At 47.0% G+C, this 26,899-nt stretch overlaps 1 protein-coding gene across 7 annotated transcripts in view; it reads left to right on the top strand.

Moving 5' to 3' along the window:
* The window catches only part of Tpd52l1 (TPD52 like 1), a 78,023-nt gene that overhangs the window by 49,505 nt on the left and 1,619 nt on the right, over positions 1 to 26,899 (top strand). For 2 of the 7 annotated variants that reach the window (XM_004860135.3, XM_004860137.4), the window contains exons 2-7: positions 942 to 1,057; positions 10,609 to 10,757; positions 16,383 to 16,484; positions 18,357 to 18,371; positions 20,032 to 20,070; positions 23,220 to 23,280. In XM_004860135.3, the coding sequence (XP_004860192.1) occupies positions 942 to 1,057; positions 10,609 to 10,757; positions 16,383 to 16,484; positions 18,357 to 18,371; positions 20,032 to 20,070; positions 23,220 to 23,280 (482 nt within the window). Of the gene's footprint in view, positions 1 to 941; positions 1,058 to 10,608; positions 10,758 to 16,382; positions 16,485 to 18,356; positions 18,372 to 20,031; positions 20,071 to 23,219; positions 23,361 to 24,715; positions 26,796 to 26,899 lie in introns of those variants that run through there. The other 5 variants (XM_021240639.2, XM_021240640.2, XM_004860136.3 and 2 more) reach the window with 3 other exon arrangements.

The following is a 26,899-nucleotide window of genomic DNA, read 5'->3' as shown; positions in this document are numbered from 1 at the left end:
GCCGGAATGGTTTGCCCAAGGTGTTTCCACCCAGCTGAGCTGCTGGGCTCCTAGTCTTAGCCCCAAGGGGAAGAATCTTCGTTAAATTCCGGTCTGCACTCAAGTCGTGTGCGGTCAGGTGACGAGCTCACTTCCGGGCTCGCCTGGGGTCCGATCTTCTCGGGAGGGTTTTTCCTGTCCTCTCAGAGCTGGGTTTCAAGAGAGGCCACCTGCCTTGCAGATGCGGTGGGGAGGCCATGCATCCACTTCCACTTCACCTGACTCTCGGGCAGATTTACACGGGGATCTCCACTGAACTCTTCTCTGTGGGCGGCCGTGGGCTTTGCTCTCTGCCCTGTACCCCAAGAACCTGTGAGAAGCAAGTGACCCTGGAATCTACCTGTGCGACGCAGGTCACCACCCAGGAAAGCTTGTTTTGTGTACATCTCCAGGTGCCCTGCTTTTCACTTAGTTCTTGGCTTCTGAGTGTTCTTTGCTTTGCCTATAGCTCATCTCCCACTTAAGAAGTTTTATTTCTTTTCTGGAATTTTTCGTTGTCTTTCAGTGGGTATCTAGTCGCCAGGCAATGTAACAAAAGCTGGCTAAAGTCATTTTTAAAACTGCATTACTCTGCTTTCCCGTTGTTGGACACAGTGTCTGACACCCACAACCTACAGGCTGAGAGGTTTAATTTGCTCACGGTTTCAATCTATGGTCACTGGTTCTGAGGCGGAAGGAGGTGGCGGAGCAGAGCTGCTCAGGTCATGGCGGCCCAGCAGCAGAGCAGCGGAGCAGGGCTAGAAGGGAAGGGACGGGAGGAGACAGACCCAGGCCAGGCTCCGTGACCCCCTGCACATGCCCAGCAGTGAGCTCCTCCCATCCCCAGGGCAGATCCCAAAGCCACCAGGCCCAAGCTCCACCCAGACCCACAAAAGCATGATGTGTCACCGCTTTTCCTAAAGGTCTGCTGGAGACAGAGCCGCTGCAAGGAAGAGATGAGGATGCAGCAGCCAGCGCTGACTTCTCTAGGGTGCTGTCCGAGGAGGAGAGGGAGGAGTTAAAGGCAGAATTAGTTCAGGTATGTTTAGTACTCTTCTCGCTGCTGCTTCTGTCTTTGGACCTTGAGTGTTTTCACTAGCTTGATACAGGTCCCATATTGTAATTATGTTGTCTTTCACTTAACAAAATGTAATAAATAATACACTGCAAGATGAGTCAACTTTTTGAGAGTATTTTTGCAATAGTAATTGTTCACTACCTGTTAGTTACAGTGGTAAAATGAATATTTGTGCTGCTTAATCAACAATAAGCATGTGGAAACATGCTCTTTTTAGTATCAGAACACTGTGCGACTGATAAATCATTTACAAACCCAATGGAATTTGTTTAGAAACATGGCATATGTGCAAGGACCTTATTAAGAGGAGTCTTGCCAGGCATGTGACACATACCTGTATTCCCAGCTGCTTGGGAGGCTGAAGCAGGAGGATCCCAAATCCAAGGCCATCTTAGGCAACTTAGTGAGGCCCTGTCTCAAACTTTAAAAATGAAAGAGACTGGGGATATAGCTCAGTGCTCCTGGTTCCATCCCCAGTACTGAAAACACAAAGCAAAACAGAAAAGAGCGACTCTTGTTTTAGGTAAACAACGTAGCTGAACAAGTTCTTTGAAGTGATTTTCTTTTTTTAATGAAAAATCAACCATGGAAGCAACTGAACTGACTGTTGTGCATTCAAACAAGGCTCTGGGGCAAGAGGAAACTGTATTGAACTGAAGCTTACTCTGACTGGTGTGTGCTGTGGGGATGTGGGCTGGATTCATCAAAGGTCTGCAGCACCCTCCGCCCTGAGGCGGGCGCCCGCTTGTCCCTGGCTCTCACCAGAAGCAGGGCTCTGCCTTTCTGCTCTGACCTTTCCACAGGCTTGGGATGCAGCCTGGGGCTCCACACACCCTGTCCTCTGCCCACCGTGTTCTTCAGGTGCAGCCAGGCCGGGTGAGGCACACGGGTAACCCAACACTCAGGGAAGCTGATGCAGGAGACCTTCGAGTTTGGGCCCAGCTGGGGAAACTTGGGGACTTAACAAGACCCTGTCACAAAAAAAAAGAATAAAAAGTCTTGAGGATGTAGCTCAGTACACAGGCCCTGGATTCAATCCCTGTACAAAAAAAAAAAAAGAAAGAAAGAAAAGAAACAAAAAGGAAAAAGACTTTTCAGGTTCTTTTAAGATACACCCTGAAATAATGTCATTTAAAGTTGCTTTTAAGTTTTATTTTTGATTGACACGTAACAGCTGCCCATAGTTATGGGGTTCAGTGTGAAGAGTTCATGCATGTGTCCACGGTGGTGATTAAGTCAGTGTGGTCAGCATATAAAACATAAAACCCTCTCTTAGTTATTCTGAAATGTATGATACAGCACTGCTAACCCTGGCCACTGCACTGTGAGTGGAACGGCGGACCCTGTTCTTCCTGTCAAACTGCAGCTTCGTGCCCATTGACCAGTCTCTCCCTTCTCTTCTCTGCCCCAGGTAACCCTGTCCTTTCTGGACTTCCACTTTCTGAACTTTTCAGGTTTCCCAAATGAGTGATCTCATGCAGTAATTGTCTTTCTATGCCTGGCTTTAAAATACTCTTATTTATTTTTTGATTTTGTTGGGTCAGGTCTGATCTGGTCTGGTCTGGTTTGGTTTTTTGAGACAGGGTCTCACTATGTATTCCAGGATGGCCTTGAAGTCACTATGTAACCCAAGCTGGCCTGGAATTTATGGCAATCCTCCTGCCTCAGCCTCCTGCATGTTGGGATTACAGATGTCCACCATCATGCCTTGCACAAAATTTTACTTTGAAATAAAGAAGCAGCTTATTCTCTGGTACAACTGGAAATGACTACAGTAAGCACAGTGCCTCCAATCCAAGGCCCTGTGTCTAGCTGGAAGTGCCTGTGGCCACTGCTGAGTCACCCATAAAATGCCCAGACCCAAGTCAGCCTCAGCAGACAGAGCAAGTGCACATTTTTTTACAGCCCCAAATCCACATCAACTGTGGTGTCCGAAAACCGAGTTCTGGAGGCAGGTATAAGCTGACGCCCTGCACTCAAACTTCACTCCTCCCTGGGAGACTTCAGTTCAGTGTGTGCACACACAGCCTCTGCAGCAGACAAGCTGCTGGAGAAGGCCTTGCTGAGGAGCATGGGTTACTTTTATAATCAAGAAAAGCTTCGCATTGGTTTTAAATGAATGCCCCATAAATATTTAAAGTGTTGTCAGAAATTCTCGTCTTTTCTGGCCAGCAATAAGCTTCCAGCAAGTTTCATTTCTAAGCTGTTTGGAGCCTGACTTCTGATACTGGGTTCAAGAGCCCGGGATGGGTGTGGTTGCCCTTCAGAGTGCGCTGCCTTCCAAGCCTTCTCTCTTCTTTCCGGTTCTTCAGAGATGAAGAAGCGCAACATCATGACTTCCAGCGCTTGGGCCCGACCCTCTGTCCCAGGGCCTGTGAGGAGCAAAGCGAGCTCTCTGCAGTTCTTCCTCTTCTTATTTCCATGTCTTTCGCTCGCTCTCAGGCCCTCTGCTTTATGCTTGCTCTTTCCCTACATCTGCTTTCCTTGCTGTTTCATGAGCTCGTGCACACGTGCAGGTGTGCAGCAGACCGATCCCCTGACCGTGGGACGCCCTGAGCCGTGGGGGGGGGGCTCCCCCAGCCAAGAACACATGAGACACCTTGAGGTGCTCGGTTCTCTGTGCACACTCTGCCAGGACCCTTGGTCACAGCGAAGATGCCACTGGGTCCACCCGCCACCCGAGGGCCTGGATGCCTCCACCAGCCTCCCTAACACCTCCCTTCACCCGGGCACCAAGGTGTGGCTGCCCCCGAAGCCAGCCTGAGCGTCTGAGGCTTCCTGTCTCTGGCTGCTTTGCCGGACAGGGCTCTGCGTGAACCACACACCAGGCTGTCTTTGGTCTGCACCTCACCCTGGATCCCTCACCCCTCCTGTCCCTGAGAGTCCCTGTCCCTCCGGGCGATCTCATGACTCCATTCACATACCCAGCCAATGTATACCACACACACGAAAGCTCTATAAAGACTTCTTTTGGCATAATATAGCCAACAGTGTCAAAAAGGCAGATGGATTCTGCATTTGTTTCCTTTGGTTTTTTGAGACACGGTCTCACTATGTAATTCAGGCTGACCTGGAACTCACTTTGTAGCCCAGGCTGGCCTCAGACTCACAGCGATCCTCTTGCCTCGGCCTCCCTGAGTGCTGAGATTACAAGCATGTGCCAACATGCCTGGGTGGATTCAGCATTTTAAGAGAGAAATCTCTTTCAGTGCAATGTGAGCTTTAATTTGTTACTGTGGCCAAACTGTGGCTGTATGCCTCGAGGCCCCTTGGATGGGAGGCCAAGACTAGCTCTGACCGCTGCAGCAGGTGTCCATAGAAGTGTCCAATTAGCTTGAATTATTTTACAGCTTAAACAAAGGCTTCTATTTGCTAATACCGAAAGTAGAATATGTTTTACAACCCTTATCAATCTCTCAGGAAGTACTGTTTTATTTCAGAAAGTGTTCTATCTCACTCCCAGCTGCCTTTCTGAAATCTTTAAACAACTAATTCTCTCTGTCTCTCTTTCTCTCTCTCTCTCTCTCTGCCTCTCTCTCTCTGTCTTGGTAATGAGGGTCAAAGCCAAAGTCTCTACACGACTCTACCATTGAGCTACATCCCCAGCCCTTTTTATTTGTTTAATTTTTAAAAATAAGTTTTATTTTATTTTGTCCCATTTCCCCCCTCAAGCCCCCTCCCCTCCCTGTGTACAAAAGCTTTGCTTGCATTTCTCTTCTATTTTCACATCCCTTCCTTCCTTTCTTCCAGCCCTTTTTATTTTATTTAGAGATAGGCTATTGCTAAGTTAACTGTACAGGATTTGAACTTGTGGTCCTCCTGCCTCAGTTTCCCTCATTGTGGGGATTATAGATGGGCACCACCGTACCTGGCTCTATCTCTCTTCCCTAAATAGCCCTGAGCACTAGCTCTATATCCCTGCCATCACACTCCGAATTCCCCTTTACTGAGCTGCATTCTGTGCTTGGCGTTTCGTAGCTGCCTTGGCTTTGCAGTGGATGAAGCATTGGTTTTAGTGCTGTCACTCTGTGATTACATAACAGTCAAATCCTGCCAATGTCTCCTAGATAAAGTGACTCAGGAGAAATAGGTATTAATAGGAGTCGGAAAAATAGCAGACGGCGGCGTTATCAAGTAGGCAGTCTCTTCACACCCTGCTTTGGACGCTTCTCTCTTTGGGGGCGTTGGTCCCCAAGAACACACAGTGCCTCCACAGCATGCTCCTGTTCTGTCCGCCCTCCGCTCAGAGGCCTGGGGGCTGGGCCTTGGCTCTCCTGGCTGGGCTGGCAAACAGCTCTCTCGTAACTGGGAGTCCTCACCACCGGCCTCCCACAGGCCTTGGGGTTCCATTTCGGATCTGGGGATCTGCACCCAAAGGAGCCACTCAAAGGAGCAGGCCTTAAAGCTAATCATCACCTCCATGATTAAGAGAGGATCAAAGCATTTTTTCTTCTGTTTTGTTATAATTTCATGTAATCTAACAGATAGGTTAGAAAAATAAATTTTCAATCTTAAAACATAAATTTTATAATGAAGTGAATTCATTACCCAAGTCAGCTTAATTAATTCACTTTTTAGCATCCTTATCAAGGTAAATTTATATCACATGAAATTAACCATTTCCAAGTGAACAAACTCAGCATGCTGTCTAACGGCTACTTCAGTCGCTCTGAAACACTTCCCTGAAAGAAAACCACATCCCTGAGAAAGTCCCTCTCCGTTCCCTCCCCAGTCTCTGACACTGCCGACCTGTGCCCTCTCTGAGGAGTCACTTTTCCTGAAAATTCCATATAAATGGAATCGTCTAGCGGGGAGCCTGTCCCCGTGTGTCTGGCTGCTCTCACTCGGCCTCGTGTTTTCGAGTTTCATCACGTTGCAGCACCTGTGGAGACTCCATGTCTATCTATGGCCGACAAGATCGGGTGCATTCGGGTGGCTGTGGCTGAATGATGTACTTTAGGAATGTCCTACAGTTGTTGATCTCTTCCTTCCGTGGGCCTCTGGGCTCTTTCCTCTCCTCTGCTGTGAACACAGCTGCTGTGAGCATGTGCACGCGACTGGCTTGAGAGCCACTTCTTGCTGCCTCGGGGCATACGCTTAGGACCAGAACTCCTGAGTCATGTGCTGATTCTCCGTTTGTGTTCTTTTTTGAGAAACCACCAGGCTGTGCTCCACAGTGGCTGAACCGTGTGACACCCCCAGCAGTGAACAAGGGTTTCACTTCCTCCACATCTGCACCAACACTTGATATTTCCTATCATTTATACTTCAATAATCATGTTTAAATGCCTGATGTGAGCATAAATATATATCAAACAAGATCTTCTAGGAATGCCAGAATCCAAAGAGCTGTGCTTTTACTGAAGAAAAAATTAATTTTCAATGAAAAGAGAAAAATATTCCAATCCATATGATTTATCTGCACTACATCTCATTCCAAATTTGGTGTGGCTGACGGAAGTACTTATAATGTAGAATTTGCATGCTACCTGCATACAAATATCAGGGGGTGCCCATTAAATAACAGAAGTTCTCTGAACCTACCAAATTTAAATCATCACAATCTTGGGGCACAAACCTGGGATTCTCCATTTGAGACGTCATCTCTGGTCGTCTCTTTTGTAAGGTGAAGTGGAGAACACTGGCGTGACTGCACGCAGAACATCTCCTGGCCAAATGGGAACTGGATTTCACCGTCATCATCACTAACGTACCTGCCTCAAAGACCACGCTGCTGTGGCAGGACCCTGCGGGACACAGTGCTTGCCCATCTCAAATCTTAGAACTTCACATAATTTAAAATTGTATTTCTAACTTCTGAGGCATTTTAAAGATTTTTGGCAACTATTGAAGTCTCTGATAAAAAAGGCTAGAAGCTTTGAGAGTGTCTTATACTTGATTGAAATGGATAGAATTTCATTCTAGAACCTGAGAAAAACAGAACCACGTAAGTACTGGAGTTCACATCGGCATCCCTAAAGGGCTGTTTCCCACATGTGCCGCCTATCCCATACCCGCATTTTAGAATTAGTAGGTGTGGGGATTGGTGTTTCTTTCTTTAGGATCTTGTTTGGAAACTAGTCACTTCCATGTTTCTGTCACTTTTGCAAGCAAGATTCCATTAAAAGTTTATTGACAATTCAATCCTCTGCTCACACTCTCTGCTCCCCAGGTAAATAATAAATAGTCCAGTGCTCCCCATAACTGAATTGGGGGTTCTGTGGATAAGAGGTTGAAATGTATAAAATATATGAAACATTTCAGCTTCTTTCTCCTTTCCTACATCAGTAATTTATTTCTGTAAGTTAAAATTTCCCCAATTATTTTTATTGTACAGTAGATACTACACCAATACCCAGTGTACCAAAAAACAAAACAAAAAGAAATAAAAACCAGACTCACAGTAGTTTCAGTCTAAGTGAATAAAAGCAGAAAAGGTCTTTCTAACTGATAATTAAAGGTGGCATGAAACCCAAGCATTTTCTGTGGTCAAAAAGCAAGAGATACGATGATGAGAAATATCAGGCAGCAGATGAAATGCAGGAGAACACATTGACAAAGCTGAAAAAATGAAATGTGACATAGAAACAAAATCTGAAGGGGCTCAATTTTCAGCTAACAGTGTTCTCATGTAATGCGGGGAACAAAAGCCTATTTCCTCGGTGGCCTTGGGTATACTCATTTTGCAGTTATCAGCTTAAGTGTGCCAGCCAAGCATTCTCGCTCATCGAGACAGGTGGAGTTCTAGTGGTCACATGAGCTGGGGAACACGTAACTCATTCTGTACTTTAGAAGGGTTTCCAAGAATATATAAAATGATGTTCCATGAACAGAAAGAAGTGGGTTATGTTAAATTGTCAGCACATTCTGCTGGTGTTAGAAAGCCCAAGATATTGTTTTCTTCTACTGTGGTATTTGAGATTCTTCTAATTCAGTACTTTGTCTCTTTTGCTGAAATCTTTCTGAAGATTCACAGCTGTGGATGCAGCTCAATGACAGAGCATGTGCTTAGCATGCATTAGGCCTTGGGTTCAATCCCCAGCATTCAAGCAGTAAAAGAAAGAAGAAAAAGGGAGGGAGGGAGGCAGAGAGAGAAAGAGAGAGGGAGGGGGAGAGAGAGAGAGGGAGAGAGAGGGAGAAAAGAGAGTCACATCACAATCCCTGCTATTCACCACTGGGTCAAAATCTCCTCGTACTAGTAAAAAGACTCCATTAGTTGGGGTTCACTAGAGGAACAGATTTAATAGAAAATACATGTGTGGCTATACAAGGACTTACTAGGTAGGCCTTCAGAATGGAAAGTAGAAGAGTCTCGGTGGCCAGAGGTGGAGGAAGGCAAAATGGGCACTGGAGAGTGGGAGGATCCAGCTGAAGGTCAAAGGCCTGGAGCTCACTGCAGAGTCTTTTGTGGGTTTGTGTTGGAAAGCCAGAGGGTCTGCACTGGAAGATTGAAGAAACAGCAGACCAAGGTCCAAAGCCAATAGCAAAGACCCAAGCTCCTCTGAAGAGAGTGGGCACATGTCCATCCTTCTTCTTTCCCTTTTTAGCCCATCCAGGCTCCAAGCCTATTGGTTGGTGCCACCCACATCCGGGATGGGTCTTCCCTCCTCAGTTTGCTAGGCTACCTGTCTATCATCCACAGACACACCCAGAGTTTACATCTGCTAGCTGGTTCTCACTCTAGTTGAAATGTCATAATTAATGATCACAATGATTTTTTTTTTTTTTGCAAAGCCACACATTGTTTTTCAATATCAACTGATTTGAGGACAGAAGAAGCACATTTGAAACATGACCGGCAGAGTTTATGGTACATGATTCCTCTTCCTTTTTAAAAAATAGAAATCTAGAAAAGTAGCAAAATTTTATGAACTTTGTGCATGTGAGCACATAGGTCAAGGTTCTAAGGGCTTCTACTGATTTTGTACTCTGGTTTGATAAAGAAAAGTCCTAAGTGTTTCTGCTTTTCCAAAAGCAGAGAGGGGAGTGTAAGCATGATTACCAGGATGATACAGAGTGCATCCATACAAACCCTGTAAGGTATGATAGCCGATTGAAATCAGACTGAGAGGACTAAGATGTTTTTACAGGATAGAACAACACTCTCTAAACCTGGGTATTCCACACACTTCCTTTGTTAGAAATTACATGTAGAAGAGCATCTTTTTCAGTACTGGAGGTTGAACCCACAGGCCCTATAATCCCCAGACTTTTTGTAAATTTTTAAATTTTGGACAGGGTCTCCCTAACTTGCCCAGGCCAGGCTTGAACCTGTGACCCTCCTGCCTTACCCTTGCAAGAAGCTGGGATTACAAGCATGTGCTATCATGCCTGCCTGCAAGAGCTTTTAGATTCGGTGAAAAGGTAATACTAAAGAACTCTGCTTTCCTGCAGCAGGGAGGAAAGAAGAAATCTATCTATACAGATCCTTGTGCAGGAACATTCATAGCAGTCTTATTTGTAGGAACCAAACCTAGATGTCCTTCAGCAATAAACCGTGGTAAATACACACTGTGGAATATTACTCTGCAATGAAACAAAACATTCTTGGCTGCCTGGTAAGGGCAGGCATCAGGAAGAGGAAAGGAGGAGGAGAAAGAGTTACAGGGCACAACTAGGAGGGCACAGATGTGTACACTGCCTTTATTATGACGGTGGCTATCGAGGCCGGTTCGTATGTGAAGGCTAAAAAACAGCACACCTCAACATGTGTGGGTTGTTGTAAGTCAGCCAAGAGTCAACACATCTGCTAGAGAAGAAGCCCAGCCCACTTGTGTTCGTCCCTCCCCACCACTCCCTTCTTAAAGCACTGGGTCGGAAAGAAACACAATGTCAGGTAAATGTATGGGTCTCCCAGGACAGGTATGTGTGGCTGGCAAAGAAGAACCACACGCAAAGGAATTGTTTCATCAAATAAGAGGTATGCTGCAAAACCAATTTTGGTTCAAAAATTATTTTATGTACAACTTTAGAAAAGAAGTTGGGAGAGCAAGAAACCAAAAGAATAATTGGTGGCTCTTTTCTAATTGGCTACAAGGGACTTTTATTTTCTCATTTTTTTTTTTTTTGGTTTGTCTTTGTTTGGGGGTATTTTTAAAAAATGTGTATGTGTGTGTGTGTGTGTGTGTGTGTGTGTGTGAGACACAGTCTCACTCTGTAGGCCAGGCCTTGAACTCACTATGTAGCCCAGGCTGGACTTGAACTTGCAACAAACCTCCTGCCTCAGCCTCCCAAGTGCTGGGATTACAGGTATGCACCACCACACCCAGCTGTTTTCTTGTTTATATTTTGCTGTGCAATTTGAATTTTTAACAAGGAGCACTGGTTACTTTCTAATCACTAGAAAAAAGTCCATTCTGTTTCTAGTTCAAACATCGGGCTATCTTCTGTGTAGCCCATTTCCAGGCTGGCCTGGCAGGCAACTGTGAACACCAAGTAGTGCACAGTTGGCTTGGAAGAGTTCTTTCCATTGTAGCTCTGATGTTTCTCTCCCCGTTCCCTCCCACCTGCAGCTGGAAGAGGAAATCACAACACTGCGGCAAGTGCTGTCGGCCAAGGAGAGGCACCTGGTGGAGATCAGACAGAAGCTAGGCGTGAGCCTGATGAACGAGCTGAAGCAGAACTTCAGCCGGAGCTGGCATGACATGCAGACCACGGCTGCGTGAGTAGGCTGGGCTTGTTAGGCAGTTAGGTTGTTTGCACCTTGACCTTTCCAGAGGTTTCTGCTTGTTTTCTTCCAAGGCCAATTTGGTGCTTGTGGCTAGGAAAAAAATACTTTCTCCAAAACTAAATAAAAAGATATGAATAATCACGGCTTATGTTGCACTATAAAGGATATTCATATCTGGGTACAGTGGCCACATCTGTAATCCCAGCTTTCTGGGAGGCTGAGGCAAGAGGATCACAAAATTCAAACCCAGCCTGGGCAATTTAGCAACTTAGCGAAACCCTGTTTCAAAATAAAAAGGGTAACAGGGCTCAGGATGTAGCTCAGAGAGAAGCCCCTATGTTAAGTTTGTAGTACTGCAAAATAAATAAATATAGGAGCTTCATAAAATAAAACTGTTGAATGAAATTAAATTCCACCCCACCAACTGTCATGAAATGTACACTTTAAATGTCTTTCTCTCCATTTTATGTTTTAAGATATTGTTAAATACACATTTTTCTTCACTTTTTCTCATAAAATTCTAAGTGGGCACCTTGTTTTAGGTCAGGTATGAAAAACTTTGGTATCTTAGTTACTTTTTTCACTGCTGAGACAAAATAACTGACAGCCAAAGTTAAAGGAGCAAGGGTTTATTTGGCTCACAGTTTGTAGAGATTTCAGTCCATAGTTGACTGGCTCCAATGCAGGGCAGCATGGCAGAGAGGCGTGAAGAGATGAAACAGTCCATGGAAGGGTAGACAGGAAGGCAGCTGCAGCAGCAGCAAGCCTGCCTGTCCCTCTATATTCCATCTAGGCTACAAGCCTCTTGATTGGTGCCACCTATATGCAGGGTGGGGCTTCCATTATCCACACCCTTAACCCCAGTATCACACCTTAATCCACATTCACACACCAGGCGTCTATGAAACTCCACACCTATGACCCCACGAGGCTTTAGGGGCCCATCTAGACACAAGCCATAATGCTCAGATTCTCTGGACTCGTGCTTTTTTTGGACTACTTTTTAAATCATGAAAAATGAAATGCTGAACTATGCTGGTACTTTTCTAATGATTTAAAATATTTTGCTTATCAAGTGGCCTTGTAGCAAAGTGAAGAAAGTTCTCAGATGGACAAAGTGACTTTTCTTCTTCTTGAGAGTTAGGGGCTGAAGGGGAAAACAGAGGCTTCCTATCTGGCTTTAACTTTAGCCCCAGATGCTACTATCAAAAATGTTTGCCTTTGGATTGTCCGTTTTCTTCCCTGGACTTGCTCATTAGAAGGGAAAGCTCTTGCATTCCTAATACCCAGATGGGATCCAATTTTTTCCTGTTCTGAGAGAGACCTGGTAGGAAATAGAGGGACCCATGATGGACACCAAGTGTTTCAGTTTTACTGGGGATTATTTTTGCCTTCTGGTCCCTAAGAAATGAGGTCTGGCATTCTGGTCCTTTGTGAAGATGCCCTGCAGAGAACTTGGACCTCATAGGACTCTGAGGTCTCCCTGTGTGGTTCCCAAGGTTTCCATGTGAAAGGAGACTGTTTCTCAACCCTATAACATGCCCAGCCATCCCCAAGGCTGCTCTTCTTGTGCACCCCAAGGATTCATCGAGATAGTTTTCAGGCATTTAGTCAGGGAGCCCATAAGTGTGTACCCAGAGGTTTCCAGCCTGATGGTGATGATTCAGGAAGGAAGCTGGAAAACATTCACTCACAGAGCACTTGCCTAACATGTATCAGGCCCTGGATTCAATCCTCAGAATAGTTAAAAAAAAAAAAAAGAAACAAACAAACAAAACAAATCACACCTCGATGTGCACCAACTTAAAATACATATATTGCAACACTGTGTGAACAATATTCCGAAAGAACAGCTGGAATTACGCAGTAATTGAATAAGCACATGAGTCAGCTGTTCCGGGATCTGTCTTTGCACTTGGTGGCCTACACCAACTGGTGGCCCTAACAGCTTGCAGCAGGGACCCCTCCCCCTCCCAGGCTCTGGCTGGCTCTGCATTTAACTCTGCTCTGGGGGCTTCACGTCACACTGATCTGACCCCTCTCTGGGATGTAAGAACTAAAAGGGTCTTTTCCCCAACCTCTCTGAGCTCCACAAGGCTAAGAGATCCTACTGGGGTGGGTGGGCAGGGGGTGTTATCTGCCCCAAGTCTGATAGGGATGAGGCTTAGAGGGGATCCTATTCACCGTGGGACATGGAACCTAAATATGCAAGTTCAAGGAAAACATTTAGCCTATTCGTACTGCAGAGCACGTGTAGTTTGGATTTTCCCACGTTTGAAAAACAAATCAGTTCTGTAGCCAGGCAACCTTCTTAGCATAAAGATTTAGGTTGGATGAATAGAGATTTGTTCTCTGAGGTTATGGAGCTTAGTCTAGTCGAGGAGACACAGTTTGTTTTGTTTCCATCACAAGCTAAGTGATAACTGTGAAAAGAGATGTGAGAACACAGGGGATTGTGGGAATGTAAAGGAGAGTCATGCCTGCAGCGATGGGGAATCCCCCTGGGGTCCTCTGGGCCAGGTGAAGGCCCATGGGCGGGCGAGAGAGAAGGCTGCTGCTGGTCAGGAGGCATCCACCTCCTCAGAGCTGCAGAGCTAGGTGTCCCCACTGGCCCTGTGGCACCTGGTAAAGGTTGTTCTGCACCTGCAGGCACAGACAGCTGTCGAGGGTCCCAACTTGCTATGACCCAACACTGTTAACGGGTGTCGACCTTTAGGAGTGGTTCATAGACCAGGTGAGACCTGGTCTAGGCATGGGTCCTGCCCTGGTCACTGTTGGAAGGGCAGAGAGCAAGCAGGAAGTGATGAATAAATACCTCAGGAGGGACAGGAAGTGGGCTAAGCTACCTGAGAGCCTGGGGGATGGCAGAGTAGCTGGGCTCGGCCCCAGGGTGAGGCTAAGGTGAGGAGAATGACTGCATTTGTGTCCACTGACTGGGGAGAGGCAGGGAGGAGCAGCTCTGCAGGTGTCAGGCTGCCCAGGCAAGGGAGGGTCCGGCCTCAGGGCCTGGAGTCGGGATCTGCCCCAAGGCCCTGAATGCTGCCTGCAGGTGGGGCAGCACCCAGGACCCTGCTTGAAGCACTGACTTCAGAACTGCCCGACAGACAGACAGGTCTGTCCAGCAAGAGGAAGACTCGGAGCAGGTCCAGGGAGGCAGACAGGGCATCAAGGTCCTCTCTGTGTGGACGCCCGTGCAGCTCTAGGACGGGAGACCGACTGACTGATTATTTATCTATTTGCCATCGGTACTGCAGATCCAATGCGGCCTTGCCCACCAGGAATTGTGCTGCTCCTGAGTCACACTCAGGCCTCGGTCAGGATGATCGCTCACAGACTCCCCGCCTTTAGGCACCAGGTGAACGTCCTCTGGCCGGGAAGAATCAGTCCCTTCCTTAGGAAGCGGGCGTAAGTCTATCTTCCGTGTGATTCGGGAAGAGAATCTCCCTCCAGCCTTGTTCCTGGGGCTGCTGAGGACCAGGTCTGCACAGTGCCTGGGAGGAATGAGAAATCGATTTCCCCAACTGATGAAACCCGGTGCTGTCAGCGCCCCGGGCAGGATGGGCCTCGGAGGGTGACAGGTGGGGAGGGGTAATTGCCAGTGGGGTTAGGTGGGCAGATTAGGTTTCAAAGTGCTGAGGAGAATTTCAGCGGTCAGAGGATGCGTGCGATTCCCAGTGGCAATGCTCGGCACACTGATGAGGTAATCAGGACGTATCTGGTGTGATTTGTAATGGAGGAAAGCTGATGGTGTGTTAATGACAGGTCTTGGCGTGCTTCACTGTGCAGTGGGATTCAAACTGGAATAGAGCTGCGGGAGTGGGAAGAGCTACACGGCCCACACTAATTGTCTGCTCTACAGAGGTGCCAGGAGCGCAGAAGCCAGTCAAGGGGCCACCGGGGCAGGGTTTCGTGTTGCTCTGGCTTGTGTCGGGTTTTACCATGTCTAGATTGGAGAGACTCTAAGAACGCGTACAGATGCCCCCTTCTGTTTTCTGCTTCTTTATTACGTTGCCTTTAGCTTCAAGCGGGCCTGAGGCAGGTGGGGGGCATTAGCATGACGGGGGCAGGGAGAGGAACAGAATCTCTTCTCACATGTGGTGGCTCTTGCCTACAGTCCCAGAACTCTAGCAGGCTGAGGCAGGGAGGTTCCAAGTTCTAGCCCAGCCGGGGCAACATAGTGACTTATCAAGACCTTGACTCAAAATTTTAAAAATAATAATAATAATAAAAATAATAACTACTACTACCATTGTTATTATTATCACCAGAGGGCTGGGAATGTCGCTCAGTGTGAAGGCACTGGATTCAGTCCTCAATACCGGGGTGGCCGAGGAAGGGGAAGAGGAGGAGGAATCAGGGAAACGGCCTTGAGGGGCCATGCAAGCCGAGGTCCTTCGGTTGTTTATGCGGCGGGCGTTCTGCTTTGCGAGCCCGGAAACCCTCCCACTGCTTAGTAAATCCCTGTGGGTTCTGCCACAGACCACGCTGGTCTCCAGAGGGCGGAAGGCTTCGAACAGGAATCTGAGCCGCTCCTCTTTTTGCAAAGCTCAATGACTTCACCTCGATCAGGATCGAGAGGTGAGGGCCCCACCTGCCGCCTTTTCGGGAAGCGGAGTGCGCAGCTGGGGAGTTTGGCTGGTGGTTTATTCACTGTGCCGCTGGGCTTCTAGCGGTGGGGCGCTTCTCACCTCTTTCGTGGAGTCCCGGGGGAGGTTTCGGGCCTGATTTCAGAGGCCGCACGCAGTCCTGCGGCTGCTGACCCCCTCCCCCCCGCCCCCGTTCCCTTCCGGCTTCCCTTACACTGCACAGGGCCCGAGGCTCAGACCTTCTCCTCTAAATCCAGGTGGTGAATGAGGGTTTCGATGCTGTGCTTAGGGCGCCGTGGGAAGAAAGTAGCCCCGAGTGGGCTCTGCACCCTTGATGAGGTGCTGCATGCACACCTGGAAGGGCTGCTTTCTCAGAGCCCCGTAGCAGAAGGTAAGGTGAACGCAGCTGTGGGCTGTGCGGGCCAGCTCCCCACCACGAACGTGAGCACGCGGCATCACAAATGCGTACTGATGAAGAGTGCTTTCTGATTTCTGTGTTGCCTTTGCTGGCTAGAGTCGTGATTAACAAGCCCCTCTGTGCCTTTGTGGCATTAATACACTTCTTATTCTTTACTTTTTTTGTTTTGAGACAGGGTCTCAATGAAGTCCAGGCTAAATCTGAATTCACTGTGTAGCCCAGGCTGGTCTTAAACTCTCGGAAACCCTCCTGCCTCAGCCTCCCAATTCCTGGGGTTACAGGGGTGGGCCATGATGCCCAGCTCACTTCTTTACAAATAAATCTGTCCTCCCCGGGCAGATCCCGCGTGTGCAGCGGGGTCTGCGCGCTCAGCTTTGTGTGGTAGACGCACACTCCGCCTGAACTCAGTGCACGGCCCACGAGGCCTCTCGGCCGCCCACCTCCCCCAAACGGTTCCTGACGCCCGGGCCCGCCCATGGTCCTCTTCGTCCTAAGTCTGATGGGAAGGAATTTGCAAAGTACGGGGAGAGAAGGAAGATGAAAATGTTTTATGGGGGTCGTGAGAAAACCAAACAAAACCCGCTGCTGACCACGGTCCGCTTTTCCTGGCAGCTACAGGAGGACGCAGGAGACCCTGAGCCACGCGGGGCAGAAGGCCACAGCGGCGTTCAGCACGGTGGGCACGGCCATCAGCAGGAGGCTGGGGGACATGAGGTGCGTGCGCGGGGCGGCCCCTCGGCCTCTCTTCAGGTGCCGACGACCCCACCCTGACCGAGGCCACTGTGCAGTGGGAGGCTTCAGTTTGAAGGGCCGATACTCAGGCCGGGTCTGAGGAGGAGCTTCCCGGGGACTGGAAGCAGGCAGTGGGGAGTTCCCGAACTGCGGCGATCCCGAGTCTCAGGAATCTGTTCCAGGGACGCCTCAAAGTTCAGAGCGGTGTGCTGCGGCCAGCTACGCCAGAGCAGTTTCCACACTGTACAGCCATCGAGTGGTGATTTCCTGTTCCAGGCACACGCATATTTATTTTCTTATTCAAAAAGGATACTGTTTGGATTACAGGACTGGCAGTTTTCTTTCTTCACTTTAGCAATATATTAATATATTTGACCTCTTCACTTTTAATGACTCATTATCATCCAGTGCAAGACTTTATCCATTCATTCACTTATTTATTTTGTGACAAAGTCTCACAATGTAGCCCAGGCTGGCCCTTTAACTCCCAGCAATCCTCCGGCCTCAGCCCTCCCATGCTGGAATTACAAGCATGGATCAGCATGCCTGGTGATGACAATAAAACTTAAGTACCATCCACATTACATTTTCATATTTCACTCTTACACAAAAGTAGGGTGAACATAGAGGTAGATTTTTCAACCTGAGAACCAAAGATCCTCACTCTACTAAAAAATAATACGTCATACTGGCGAATTTTAATTTTTCTCTTATATTTAGGGAAGTTATCCAACATAGAGTCATTACCATTATATTTTTGCTTGTTTAAATACATATCAAAAATATAAATAAATGATTATGGATCCTTTTATTTTGAATTTAGCTTATTGCCTCAGGAGAGGTTTCTTTAGAAATCAATTTCACTTATCTCTAGAAATCAAACATTTTAATAATAACCCTTTTCTAGTAGGTTTTTAATTTCCTTTTTTTGGAAAATTTTGTATGTAGCCAGGTGGCACACACCTGTTATCTCAGCTACTCGGGAGGCTGAGGCAGGAGGAATACAACTCCAAGGACAGCCCGGGCTGGGGATGTGGCCGTGTGGTAGAGCACTCACCTAGCAGCCACGAGGTCTTGGGTTCAATCCCGAGAACCCGGAAAAAAACCCTCCAAAACACTGTGCACATTTATTTTATTGGATTCTTAAGCTATTGTTACCTGAAGGCAAATAGTCATATTTTGTGTTTGACTCACTTTTTGCCTTCAGAAATGGCTGGATTTTGCCTGGCGTGCTTGAACCATCTTAACCAGGCATTGACGAGGGCAGAGCTAATCAAGGACAGGAGCCCGCGGCTGCGTGCATGGCTCAGTCTTCATTCTCCTGACACTGTGCCATCAAAAGCCCCTGAAATTCTCCAGAGTCAGCTTGGAGGAGCTGATTTTATTGCAAATAACATTGACAGTCATCTCAGTAGCATCAACGAATTTATCTAAACAAATACTCCCCTAGAGCAGGAAAGACCCGATTAAGTACCTGTTACACTGGAGAAAGTGTATTCTGCCTTAGTGGGACTCATCCCTGAGCGTGGGCAGCTGGGCACTGTGCTGCCCTGGGCAGTGCTTCTCTGTGCTCAGGGCCTAGCGACGCCTCCCGAGCTATTCAAAGTGCACGTTTCCGGGCCCCTCTGACTCCGCCCGGGAGGCCCCCACCCTGTGCCAGCCGAGGTTTGGGCACCAGGGCACCCTGCTCTGTCGCTCGCGGGCAGAGGCCCTGTTGGATGCTCTGCAGAGTGGTGGATGCGCTTAGCGAGTCTTGTTTTGAGCCCTTGGAAGGGGAGAGCGAGGGCGCTGCGGTCCCCTCTTTGCGTCTGCTGTGCTGACTTTCCTTGCCTCTCCCTCCGCTGCCGGCTGCAGGTCTCACTCCATCGGGTAAGCACCCACCCGCCTGGGGGCTGGGGGCTGGGGGCTGGGGGCTGGGGGCTGGGGAGGGCCCTGCCCCGCCGGGCGGACTGTCCCAGAGGGAGCGCGTGGCCGCAGACACCAGCGGCAAGGCGCCAGGACCACCGCGTCTGTGAAGCGACACCTGCCTCATTTCTGAATCATTTCCACCAATTTTATGTGCAGAGCAATTGCTCTTTCTGCGTCATTTCTTCCTATATTGGATAGGTCCTCAGAACTGAAAGAGGAAAGTGAAAATCTTTGAAATTGAGAGTAGCGTATTTTTACAAAACTTTCAGAAAGTGAAGCTGAGAAAGAGAAAATTATTTCTCCCAGTTGTCAAGTTTCTGACTTTCTCGTAACTGTTTTTTGTTTTTTTTTTTTTTCAGGCACAACTTTTTTATTATTTATTATTTTATTTTTATCTGTAAAAGAAATTGGGCCCTAGAAGTTACAGTGATTTAGACCACAGCAAAATTGTGCATTCATGTTCTTGTTTTTGTTTAGATACAATTAAACCATTACACTGGGGGCATACTTCATTTGCATGAAATTCTGCACTATTCTTAATGTTTCACCCTCAACTTTCTGCACCTTCTACATCTGAGAGAAGAAAGATTATTGGAAAAAACATGTTTAAAAGTTTGCAACAGTTATTTCTGGCTTCTGAATTAAGTCAATTTTACCTCGCCGGGGATTTAGCTCAGTGGTTTTGTCGCCTGCTGTGCAAGCACAAGGACCTGAGTTCAATCCCTGGTACCAAAAAAAAAAAAAGAAAAACAAAATTTCAAAGTAAATTTTAGCTGGAATTTTATATGAACTTTACTTGTTTCCTAGAGAGTCACTTACATTTAAAAAGGTGTACAGATTAGTAATGCTGAATTTCTTTTAGTGATGGCTTTTAAATGTAGTTTCTGAGGAAGTACTTTGGCTGTAGTTTCTATATGGAGTGTCGAGTTAAGACCCTAAGTATGCCCTGCATGTCTTCGTCCTTTTCTATCTGCACTTTGGTAAAGTGCGCCCACACTGATGGCCTCGGGGTGTACTGGGGAACCGTGACAAACTTGAGGCAGGACCTGTTATCCCCTGGGAAGAAGAGGCAGCAGAGACCATGTGGATAGGTCGGTAGGGGACAAGCACCAGCCCAGGACAAGAGACCCTTCTTGCTTCCACCCTCTGGCTAACCTGATTTGAGTGGGGTTCAATAGAAAATAACACAGAGGAGAGATGGGGCTCTTAGGGTTCTCAGAAATGTCTGTGCGTGTACCAGATGTTCTAGACGGTTGAACCAGAAAGAATGCGGAAGTCCTCCTTCCACGTTAGACTGTGAAAATGGCCTTAGGAAGTGGAGAGCTAGGCTGGATCTGGAGGGTCCACTGGGCTGACCAGCCGGGACACCAGGCATTCTCTGACTTCCTGTAGGGGCCCTACAGAAAGGAAATATAGGACCCAGTCATGGCCTATCTGTCTACTCTCCCCTCACAGCCTTGGAAGCTGACTGTGGCCCCTCATGCCCAAGGAACACTGACTCCATCTTGGATGGGTGGGCAGGAATACTTCTGGTATTTGAAACTGCTGTTTTAGAACTGTGAAGAGAAAGTTTTTCATGTACTTACATTGTGCTATCTTCTTTTTTCTTTTTGCCTTGAAGCTACTCCATTCGCCATTCCATAAGTATGCCTGCTATGAGGTAATGTGCGCACAATATTTTACAGACTATTTACGCAGAATGCGCTTGAACTGTTACTTTGTGGATGCCGCCATGCCAGCCGCCCTCCCCGGCTGCTTTCTGGAACGGAAATGGCTGAAGGCCTGGGTTCCGCCTCTTCCTTCCATCTGGTGGCCTTCTGGGAAGGACAGTGAGCTGGGCTTGGGCTTGTTGTCAAATACACTGACTTAGAACGCAGCCTTTCCCACGTGACCCGAGTGACCTAACCTAGCTGCCTCCAGTCCCTTACCTGTGTAGTGCAGTGAGGCCACCTCACACGAATGTGATGAGGCCAAAACAGAGTGACCCGTTTGAGACAATCAGCACAGGGCCGGGACGTTCCCCACACACTTGCAAGGGTGGAGACATAATTATCATTTCTGCAGAACGAAATACAAGCCCAGGAGAGCATTTAAAACGATGGCTGTGAGACTAAGGGGCTGTTGTCCTAGAGAGGATAGGATATCGTTAAGATTTTTAAGGTCAGTAGGACGGATAGGTGTCTGTTAAACGACACAATTAAAATACTGGCCAGATGCAGACTTGTGAGAAAGGCGTTCGCAGGCTCAAGGCTGCAGGACCTAGTGATACAGTTGTATCAATTCAGACTAACAGAAATGCAGTCCAGTGGAAGGAACCTTGGACTGGGAATCAGAAGAGGCAAGTTGTAGCTCAGCTCTGCCACGGAGCAATGTGACAGTCTGGTGAAAGTCACCTCATGGGGTTTGGTCTCCGGGCATTTAAAATTAGAAGCTAGTGCCAGATTTCCTGCCCTCCACAAGGTGCTACTGGGGCCAGGGGCTGTTGTCCATGGGTGTGGGGTTGGGGCTCACGGCTCTGGGACCCCCTCCGCTTCGATCTGAACTGTGCCTCTCATGCCTGCTTCCCAGGTGTACTTGTGGTTTGAACACATTAGAGCAGAGGTTCAGTTTCTATTTTAAATCATTTGTGACTGCTGAAGCCAAATTCTTTCTAGGGCCATTTCTAACGCTCAAAGTTTGTGGTCACACATGATCTGATTAAATCTGATAAAACAAGTTCTCCCTGTTCTCCAGCAGGCATCTGAATGTGATTTAATTAGAAGAATGCCTACTCCATTATGTCCCAGGAAGTCTCTTCTACACCGGAGTTGTTTGGTTTATTGGATGATTTGGAAACTCAACCACAGTACTGAATTTGGTTTTCTGTACTTAGTGATAAATGAGGAACACAGATTCAAGATTGTTTAGTTCATCTTCAAGTGACTTCCTCCTCCTGGTGTATAAACACCCACAGAGCATAGGGCAGCCTGAGACACTGACTCCTTTACTTAGCAAAATTTGAATCTGAGGATCCAAGAAAAATGGAAATAATTATTGTGACTTTGCTCTGTGAACCAGGAATCTCTATAAATCATGACTTGTAGTCTTTATAAATCATGACAGTGCAATCCCATGAACTTCCTGAGATTAACTCTGAAAGGGCAATCGATTTCCCTAATCTAACACATGCCCATGAGCCCTAGGCTTCACTGCCTGCCCAAGGAGGTAAGTGACAGCGACATAAAGCCAGCAGGGGGAGGGAAACACCTCAGACCCATACTCCAAGCCGCTCTAGTGTAACTACACCAGTGTTTCACCAAGAAACAGGAATATAAGAGCCACTCACGGGAAGTCGACCCGTCTGAGGCCGGTACTCGGTGTGTTGCCTGGCTGTGCCCTCTGACGTCACCAGTGTTGATCCACGCAGCCTGGCTCTAGTGCATCTCTGGTGTACGAAGCTTCGGATTCTCAAGGGACAATTACCAATAAAGCCTGGCTCACCCCAAAATGTATTCTCTCTCTTTTTTTTTCTTTCTTTTTTTTTTGGTACTGGGGATCGAACTCGGGTCCTTGCACTGGTGCAGCAGGCAGCGAAACCACTGAGCTAAACCCCCGGCCCCTGTATTCTCTATATTAGATGTCTCTTGATAATGCTAAAGCCTGGTTCATCCTACACTTTACTGTGAAACCCACATTTTACAACCATTCTCCCTTCTAAAGCACCTCTGGCCCATTCCTTAGTTTACTTTTGTTTGGGCCACTGAATAGCCTCTGAGACGTAGTGATTTTTAGTTGAATTCTTTGATCTAAACATAATGGCATTCGTTGCCAAAAGCTGACATGGATACAAGATTTAAGATGCATTGTAACCTCAGTTGTAACCTCAAGTGGTCAAATCCAGTGTAGGAAACGAGAAAGCACCAAACGAAGATACACTTGGAGCAATAAGACGGTGTACATATCATTTAGTGCAATGAATGAGTCACACATAAAATGCCAGTAAGTTTCAAAGGCCCTAATAAGAGAACATATCCTTTTGGGGAAGAAAAAGAACACATGCTATTAACACAATTTAATCTTTAGATATTCAACAGGCAATGGGTGAATTTCAACATAACATAATGAAAGCATTAACTTTCAGAGGGGCTGGGGATTTAGCTCAGTGGTGCTACCGCCTGTGTTGCAACCGCAAGGTCCTGAGTTCAATCCCTGGTACAAAAAAACAAAACAAAACAGCTGAACTTTCAGAAACACTGCTTCATTGAACTCATCAAAATGATCACATTTTAAGATATGGAAAAGAAAAGATGTAGGGACTTTTTCCCATCCTTGAGTTATTTCTATCTTGTCTTATATTTGAAAAAAAAAAAACCTTTAAAATGCCAAGTAAAAGAAAGTCAAACATGACATTCTTCAGATAGATTTTTTTCCATGGCTTACAACACAGATTTTTTTAAAACGATGACTCAGAAAGATAATGTAATAGAAACAATTTATTAGTCAATGACAAATTAAGCGATCACTGCATTGACTCATTGGAAATGATTTATGATGCACTGATGGAATTTTAGGGTTGTAGCATTGTCACATGCTGTATGATTTATTCCACAGTTAAGTCTCCAACTCTCTCACTTAGAAGTATTCCATGCCTCATGTGGACCTAGCTTAGTAGAAGTGAAATGTATTTCAAAGCATGGTTGGGCTCGGTGCAGGCTGACAGCTGGCTCTGCTGTAGAGACAATGTTTACAAACAAGTATAGAAAAACCAAGCAGCATAGTTGCTAAGATGCTAGGTCTTTGGAACTGACCTCTCTTTTTTTGTTATTTTAGGAATTCTCCTACTTTCAAATCATTTGAGGGGAGGATTGAGACAACCGTCACAAGCTTTAAGGTACAGACAAGAGAGCCGTGTGTGATTGGGTTCACTTCAGCAGGGCCGCTTAGTCATCGGTGCCGCTAACGAAGCACAAGGTGGGGCCCCCAGCGTTCCCTGTCCCGTGGAGAGAGATGAAATCAGAGAGTCAGGCTGCTTCCTTCCCATAGAAAGCTGCAGATAAAATCAGTACTGATCAGTACATAGAGTGCTTTGCACCAAACCACTCGGGAGTGAATCGTGCGTTACCATGAACTGGATTTGTGTTCACCTCTTCATACTTATCCTATGAAGTAGGCACAGGAGAGAAGACTGGGGGTAGAATGAGTGTTACGGATGTGAAATTAGGGTGTGAGTAAACTTTCCATAACAGCACAGAGCTCTTCCACCTTGGACAAACACAAACCGGGCACCTGGGCTATGGGGCCATCCGCTTCCCCTTAGCTACCTGCAGCTGTTTATAAATTCACACTGAGCCAGCACAGGATGGTTAGAAAAGGCAGAAAGAGAGGCCAAGTCCAAGCAATGCATTATTGTATAGTAATGCATTTGACTCTTGGGCGTAAACTGAAAATATTTCCCCTTTATGATAGGTATTAAAAAGATGCAGTGGATTTATTGTTTAAGCCTTCATAGTCTACAGAGAGAAAAAAGAGCAAAAATAAACCAGTCTAATTTTAAAAAGATGTAGACTTTTAAAATAGGGAAAATCATGGAAAATATTGGGATGATTTTTGAAAGATGTTGCTTAAACAGTGATTTAATTGCATGTTGATATTGTTGTCAGTGTTGTGTATACAATCCATTTCTGTACTCTACTATTATGGGGAAGCTACAAATACAGAATCTGGGACGGGAGGGAACCCAGCTGTGTGCAGATGCTGGCTGTCAGCTGCTCCCACCTCCTTACGAGGCCTGGTGAATGCAGGTGGGGGCCTCATCCTTCCCTCCTGCAGGAGCCCAGTGCTCTCAGTGATTCCGACCTGGAGGATCTTTGTTAGGAGGACTCTTCCATTCTACCTGTGCTTTATTAGGCCTGTGATCAGGTGTTGAAAGCCAAGAATGAAGCTTTCACTCACAGTCCTGTCCTTGGCTTCAATCCACACAGTTGCTAGTCGCGGCCTCTCTCCCTGCTTGCTAGCATCGTTACTTACTTACTGAATGTACATGGGTCGATCAGCAGGAGCCATTAAGCCCCACGAGTAGGGAAATCTGCATGGCTGTGGAAGTGTTTTCTGCTGGAACATGTAGTATCAAAGCAAAAGGCTCAAAACTTAATGGCTATTTTCTCAGCGCTTGGTTTTCAGCCTCAGATGCCCAAGCAAGATGGATTCTGTTGCTTGGTAGAGAAGTTCTGACAATAGGAGGAGTTGTACTTTCTAGGTTTTCTTTAGAAGAGAGAAATACGAAGAAGTAAAAGAATAAAGAGCAACCTATTTTGATTTGCTTTTAGGACACTGGCAAACCCACGGTTCACACGTGATCTAAGTATCTGACCCCACCCTCAGGCTCTCACTGCCTGAACTCCTGTGCTCGGTCGGTCGGTCGGAAGGCTTATCGCCCATCCCTCTTGCGCCTTTCATGCCAGCAGCTCGGCCCACCAGATACCGTCCTGTGTCGAGACCTCCTGAAAGCGCACGCTATGCTTGTGTGATTTTCCCTGGGTTTAACAGGAATCACATCCCACACACCTTCTCTCACACAGCCAATGCCTAATTTCTCTTTTCCTGCCCACCCAGGCAGTGGAGAATAGCTGATAATCATGTTTTAGGTAAAACCACCCACTTCTTCAGTAGTTACAAATTTCTCATTCCCCTTTTCCTCCAGTTAGCCCTTCTTTCTGTAGCTTGTCTTCTGCAGTTTGCTTTCAAGTGCTAAATCCTCACCGACGTTTCTGTACCACTGCTCCCCTCTGGATCCCCGACTGCAGCTCCTGAGTCAGCACATATGAGAGCCCTTGTACATTTCTGTCACATTCCCATTCCCAAGTCTGGCTAGAAGCTTGGTTTTTGAGACTTCTGATGGGCACCGAGATCCTGCCGTGCTTATATTCCCAGAGAAGCAACATCCTACTGGTCCTACTGTGAAGCCAGCAGCTGTGGGTCTCCTCATGCAATCTGACACGTCCCGTGCAGCATTTCTGTCAAACCGGTTATTCCTCGTCCTCAATGCCCAAGTCTATAAATAGTCTGCTTTTCCATGAAAACATTTCCAATCCCTCATAATCACATAAAATTCAGTCCTGCTACATTCTTGCAGTGTATCACTTCAGAACACCCCTTGTAGTGTGGTTCTGACAGTCAGCAAGCGCGCTGTTTTGTCCAGAACAAGCAACCAGATGCCAGGTCAGCTCCTGTGAAGCCACATTTGTGTTTGAGCCATGTCCCAGTGACCTGTGAAGAACTCCAGCCCCACAGCCACTCCACAGCCACAGCCGGCAGCCACATTTACCGCACCTACTTTTTGATGGAAATATTGCATGGCCTGAATCAAAACGTTTATAAAAAGACAAGCAAGATATGTTATACTTTTTGTTCATTTGTGTGCTCTCAACCAGCTATTTTATGAGAGATTAGAAAGCACAATTCAGCCGTTCAAATGGAATTTTCTGTAGAGAAAAATTATAATTTTAGAGACAAAGTGACAAATTTTTGGTTGAAAACCTATTGTGAAGGGGAGGGTCCAGGAAAAGCTTATTTTTCCCATGTCTGCTTAAGCCAAGTACTGTAGCCCTGACCTTATACTGCAGAGTGCAGTCAGTAAAATCCATGTGGTTAGAAGCCCCGAATTTCCACCCGCTCTTTGCTAAACTGTTTGCTTTCAAAGCACTTCACTTGTTTAGCTCACTGTTTTGATCTGAGGGAATCAAGGAGAGGGAAGAGCCCAGCTGAGCCCAGAACAGAGCATCAGCCGCAGGCACTCACTGGGCTCGATACTGTCAGGCAATGTTACTGGGAAACAGAAGCAGGAGAATGTGCTGGTAATAGAGCAGACTGCCTTGGACCAACCTCATTTGTTTCTCTCAGAGAAGGAACAGGCACTGGGAGCAGGCGCAGGGGAAAGCGCCGTCCTCTGCGCGAGTCCCAGTGTTGAGACAGCGCAGGAGAGATCAGCGCTGCCCATAGGCTCAAGCCCAGGCCAGCTCAGCAGGTCACCTACTGTGGTGGGAGCTGCAAGCTGAGAATGGCTTTGCATTTTCTAAAGGTTGAAAACACCAGGATCAGAACAGTTCATGTGTGAGTTAAATGGCACCAGGTTCCTGCTCTGATGCCCGTACTTCCGCTTGGGGAACAAAGCCTTGCTCGTTGCTTACATATTTCCTGCAGCAGCTTTCTACAGCTGAACTCAGTATCTTCGACCAAGACGATGTGGTCCCCCATGACAGTAAAAATATTTACTCTCAGGTCCTGTACATAAAGATTCTTCTGACCCAAGCAGTATGGAAACGCTTAAGAGGCACAGAAAGATTTCAGGGCCAATGGGAGCAGAGTGTCTGTTTTGGAAAACATGAACGCTTTTCAACCCTGTTGTGTGTTTGTTTCAGAGGGCAGCCCAGGCAGTGGGACACACCCGTGTTCTGGGGGAGGTCACTGCAGTGCCAGGGACACTGGACACAAGATGCCAGCTGGGCAGTGCA

This window comes from Heterocephalus glaber, unplaced genomic scaffold (genome assembly GCF_053883595.1).
Source record: "Heterocephalus glaber isolate CG9 unplaced genomic scaffold, H.glaber_assembly_v1.0 deba00001550, whole genome shotgun sequence".
Classification (NCBI taxonomy): domain Eukaryota; kingdom Metazoa; phylum Chordata; class Mammalia; order Rodentia; family Bathyergidae; genus Heterocephalus; species Heterocephalus glaber.
The sequence above is the reverse complement of the archived record's forward strand: the minus strand, read 5'-3'. Positions and strand labels throughout refer to the sequence as shown.